Raw genomic sequence first — 6,000 nt, forward strand, 5'->3', positions numbered from 1 at the left:
AGTATAAGTCGAATTGCTTTGTTTATTTTTTTATAAAAAATCAAAAATACAGTGGCTAATATAGCTTCCATAGTGAAAAAAAAGTTGTTATTTATTTTAATAAGGTGTAAACTAAAAAAAATGCTGTTTATAAAAAACCATCGTATAATATAAAATCATGCGCATATCATTAAATTTACCAAGTACACAGCCGGTAACCTAATTGAATTAATTAGTTTAATAACTCTGTTGCATTTTTCAGCTTGTTAAATTTGTAAAAAGATTTTGCGCTCTCGAAAGCTGAAATTAATTACGGAAAATATTAATAAAAATTGATTAAATAAATAGGCTGGCATTAATATTTTATAACGTAGCGGTGTTTCCGAGTCCGCATGGCATTTAAAAAAAATGGTTGGATGGTGAAAGAAATTTGGTTACTATCTTATATCTTATTCCTCTTTTTAACATTACTAGGAAGAATCTATATTCTTCCTATGATTTTGGCTTCCGTTTCTTTAACATATTGGAATAGTGCCAAATTAATAATAGGAAATAATGAAGACAATTTAATATCAGATATTCTCTTCACTATAGTAATATAAATACCAGATACTGGTCTTATGAGCATTGGTTTAGTTTTAATGCATATCACCAGAATTTCTTGGATACTATAAATATACAGGACCTTGCCCAATTCCCCAGAGCTTCCGGACCATCAAAGTTTTATATGGAAATCAATTTTATGATAATGATAGAATGTATCATAATATACTAGAGTTTGGTTTAGAGAATAATGCATCTAATTTATCTTTACAGTAATGATAAGTCAGAGATTAATTATCATTTTCATGCATAAATATAACAACAAACATGTCTACTCCGAGAATATGAAATAGTTACTCTCTCGACATGTAACCATGTCATATTTAAAAAAAATGCGTTAATACAAAGTACACATGTCAGAAGTGAAACTTCTTTGAAAATTAATTATAACTAAGTTAAAAGCCCCAATTGATCATCATGTACCAGTTTATGATCACTCCATGTATTTGTATATCTATAATTCTCACTGTTTACACTATGTAAACGTGCTAATGATTATATAAATAAATAAAAAATCTGCATTTACTGTACTAGACAATAGTATATTTTTTCTCGATATCCCTTTCTCTCTCTCTCTCTTAATCGATCTGAATTGCTTTGCCCTTTTTTTCGACAAAAACGCTGCTCATCTTCGTGACGCTAATATTATTAATGTGTTTCATCCTTAAAAAATTACCCTTATGCGAAGTTTCACTTCAAAATGTGTTTTTTTATAAACGGTAGATGAAAAACTAGTCTTTGTTTTATATTTTACACGACAGTAAAAAGTGTCATATAAAACCACCACTTCGGAGACAATTTTACATTTCGGCACTTCGTTATCACTGTTATCTAAAAAACCACCCCAAAAGGGGACATTTTAAGTGGTAGGATTGGTCTGTCGGAGTCGATTTAGTTTAGAGTCGCATACATGGAATTCTAACCCTTATGTTCGCGATATAGAGTTGATTATTGAATCTGAAATTAATATTCTGATACCTTAAGAACTCATACAAATGGAATATTGTGTGGATATTGAATTACTTTGTATTTTTCTTTGTTTGATGGCTTTTAATATTGACGTTTCACGATGAGGATAGATAAATTGAGTTTACTTTGAGACTTTGTTTTGTATATTATCTGTTTATTTTATGATTTTGCCTTGTTCTATCAACGAGATAAAACTGTATGTATTACGTTTAAAATATATAAGTACAATTGGTACAGTTACGAACTAAAACCATACATTAGTTTAAGAAACTTTCAAAATATACACACGACTATTAAATTTCATAATACTCGTAAATCTATAAAATAACATTATTCAGGGCTAAGTTAAAAATACAACACGTGCAATAATGTTAAAACAAACTTCATATAAGTTCAATATTTTTATAGTTATGTAGATTAGTGTTCTGTGCAGATTTTTTTTGTCAGTATCTAATTCAATACACCCAGGATTAACAACGTATCCATGTATATAGTATGTGATATAAAATTTTGTATTTCATTGAATAACCTGAATGGCTATTCAACCAAAGTTTGTGAGGCCAAGCTTTGAAATGGCTATCGGTTTGTGATGGAAATATACCGTCGTTTCCGGTCGGATAGTTTTGTATATTCAGTTAATAAACAAACAAGGACCGTATAAATCTATTGAAAAAATCATTTCAAGCCTTTTACGATCAATCGTTTAACTTTAAGTTATCTTTTCATATTTTCAATTACGTTTCTTAAACATTATTTTGCATAAATTGGGACCAGTCACTGTCGTAGGTAAATTCTTTATTAAAATTAAGTAATGAATGATTTAAAAATCACCAGTGATAAGTAGTGTTTCGTAAAAGGTACTTACATATTGTGCTAGCTTCACTGGAAATACGTAAATGATGCAAACCTTTGTTACAGTAGACAGTTAAATTACACCATCGTGATAGTTAAATAGCTGTCAAGTAAAGCGCAAATTGTCTCTGGAGCGCATTTGTGCCGGCGCCGGCGCGGCGTGCCGTGACAAATCGTTTTGCTGAGCATCGGGATTCATTTGTTTTGTATTTAGCGTGAATTTAATTGTCATATATAATTGGCCTAATGGCTTCAGCGTGCAACTCTCATACCTGAGGTCGTGGGTTCAATCCCCGGCGCTGTACCAATGGATTTTCTTTCTATGTGCGCATTTAACATTCGCTCAAACGGTGAATCAAAACATCTTGAGGAAACCAACATGTCTTAGATCCAAAAACCGGATCACCTACTTGCCTATTTGAATTAAAAATGATCATGAAACAGATTCAAAAATCTGAGGCCAAAACCTATAGAGATTGGAGCGCCACTGATTTATTTTATTTATAAAATTTTAGTCACGTAGAAATTCATATATTTTAAAATCCTTTGATGCATAAGATATGTTACTTGTTATATCAGCCTATTACAGTGTGATTATTAACCACATAAGTTTTAAGTGCATTATAGTGACAATTTTATACTAATATAGAAAGTTTTTTATAACTAAAAAATGATGAATACAAACTTGTAACGATTTAATAATGAATCAAGTATAGTTTAATATGTTTGAAAACCAAACATTGACTGCTGTTTGCAGTTGAAATGCAAACATTGAATGTAAATTGTATGTTTTATACTAAATTACTATAAATTTTGGGTATTAGCCTTAATTAAATATGCTTTCAAGTTATTTGAACAATTATTATTATTTGTCTTTAAAAGTTTTCCATTTAACCGAGTAGGAATTTCAATATTATTTTGACTGAAACTTTCAGCATTTAATTAATCTACACGTTAATCAAATAATGTTTGACACTACATTTGAGTTATGAAAATTATTATCTGGAAATCTGTAGTGATTCCAAATATGAGTTTAACACATAATAAACGTATATATATTGACAAATGACAAAGAATATAAATAGTGTGACATTATCTCGATTTCCACTTAAGCGTCCCCGACAGAAAGCTCTCTATTTGTCACAAGCTCGTAACTGAAACAAATCTTGGCTCGTTTTTTACGTCACGTTGTGTTTTTCACGCGCCCCGAGGCACGCGTGACTTGAATAACACAGATTATAACCGGTCCTATCTTTGACTTGATATACGTAGACTTTATTTGACCTCATTTTTATACTTATAAATCGTATGTCGTATTTGGTGACGCTAAATCTTCTGTCACAAATTCTATATTTAAAATATTTTTATCGTAAAGCGTATAAATTATGGACAGAAGTCTATATGGCTAATGCTGAATCAAATTTAATGATGTGGCTTTCTCAATTTAATCTACGAAACTACTATTATATTTCAGACATATGTGACATCAGTGCCTCCACATATGTGACATCCAAGTTGAAACACTGTTTGTGAATCTATTGATTGTTATCTTCTGTAAAATTCGTCGAAACTTAATATTTTTATTAGGCCTTTATATATTTCAAATCTTATGAAAATAAAATAGTTACAGCATAAGCACAGATTATTTATAAGTAATGTAACCTACTTTTAATTGAGTTTTATAAAAATATTTAATGAAGTATTTATGTAAACCACCTGTGAACAATCATCGTACACTTGAGACTTTAGTTTTTACCACTCCCATAAATAGCTTTTTAACATTCTCTTATCCGATAATGTCAAATAACAAAAGTGTCATTAGATTTGTGAAACCCCTAGATACGTCAAGTTAGTTTTTGTAAGCAAGTCAGTTGTTACCCGGCTTCAAAAAGTGTTTTATTTGAACATCTTCACACAAAAAACCGCAAACAAACTTAATTTAGCTATATTTCATTGAATTAAGACCGCATTAAATAAATTTTGGGGTTTGGTTGTGTCTTTAGTGTAGGGTTGGCACTCCATTTTGGTTATAGGCAACCTCCGATTTATGCCGTTAAATGTATTTTTCGACTCTTTCATACATGGCCTTTCTTCATGTTTGGCCTCTGTTCAGTGTTTTTATCGTCGATATATATAAGGTCTATTTTCTTCATTATCCAACTCTTTAATGTGAACAATTTTTTCACGTATGTATTTTTGTAATAGGGAAAATGAACCTATGACACAATATGAACAATTATGCGTGCTCGAATATTGCTTATCACAGTCGAAGCTGTCTTATTGACATATCTACTCGATAACATATTAAAACAAATTTGTAAAATGTTTTGTACATATTTAAATAATGTTTTGTAGTGTGAGTTATTTTCTATTCAATTGATTTATTTCTAGAAACAGAAATATGTTTTAAGTAGAAACTTTGGGGCATTTTAATAAAAAAAGTTTAAAAAAAAGATGTATATGAAACTCAAAAATTCATTTCATATATGTGAAATCCCGTCCTCTCTAAATATGGCAACACGTCAATATATTTCTGAATCTTGTGATCTCGTTGATCTTTAGATTGCTTTTCTTAAGATTTTGAGATTAGCCTTGTGTTGTAAATGCTGCCTCACTTTCCTCAACCAACTCGGATTACTGTTAATCGTAGAATTGAACCTTTAAAGGTTTTTAGCTAAGTACTTAGCTTCGATAGTATTAGTACATCATTATTATATCTGATCTAACTATATTACAAATAGCAATCACAAGACAAATTATAAATAGTGAATTGTTTGTATTGAGCTAATTAATATTGTTATCAATTATATGATACTTGATATCAAATATGATTTGTTACCTAGAAAAATATATTACACAACAAACTTTAGTTTGATGTATTCTAACATTTTGTTAATTATCTGAATATTATATTTTCTTTAGTTTCGGTTTATTCTTCGGGATTGTAATAGGTATTTTTTTTTAATTTTTTTTGGAGATAAAAAACTATTATTAAAAAAATATCAATAACTAATAAATAAATACTCAATAATTGAATTCACTCTATATACTAACAAAGAAATTATTTAAAAAATGGTATAGAGTTAAGACGCGGTTCAGAGAACTGACGGCCAACCTCCAGTAATGGAGTGGCACTTGAAGAAGAAGAATAGAGTTAAAAAAATAGTTTTATAAACAAAACTGGTATTTGAAACCGCAATTGCCGTATTGAATTATAATTCTGTATACAAAGTAAATTTTAAACACATAAATGTAAGCTCATCATAAATCTAAATACCGCAAACCACAATTTTAATAGCTAGTTTAAACATAAATCAAACAAAGTAATACACAAGCGTTTATGGTTCCAACAACTAAGTTAAACGCTATAAATCATAGTTTTTTTTATTAATGCTCAAAATCCCGAACACCACGCAACGCCTTCTTTGTTCACAAAATTAAGTACATACCAATTTTAGCCGGGTTCCCAATAACAGTTCCAAACAGTAACGCGAAAATGCACGCACAAATCATTTTGTTCACTTATAATAACACCCGTAGCATTTCGTAACGATATGTACCGAAGCGTAGCTGTTCGCTACGCCCGCACTCTACGAA

The 6,000-nt window shown here is 30.0% G+C and overlaps 1 protein-coding gene across 1 annotated transcript in view; it reads right to left on the reverse strand.

Moving 5' to 3' along the window:
- LOC111001543 overlaps positions 1–6,000 on the reverse strand; it is a 64,068-nt gene extending 58,068 nt beyond the window's left edge. The window contains exon 1 of the mRNA XM_045629279.1: positions 5,853–6,000. Within this exon, the coding sequence (XP_045485235.1) occupies positions 5,853–5,916 (64 nt within the window). The 5' untranslated portion in view covers positions 5,917–6,000. The remainder of the gene's footprint in view (positions 1–5,852) is intronic.

This window comes from Pieris rapae, chromosome 8 (genome assembly GCF_905147795.1).
Source record: "Pieris rapae chromosome 8, ilPieRapa1.1, whole genome shotgun sequence".
Lineage (NCBI taxonomy): Eukaryota > Metazoa > Arthropoda > Insecta > Lepidoptera > Pieridae > Pieris > Pieris rapae.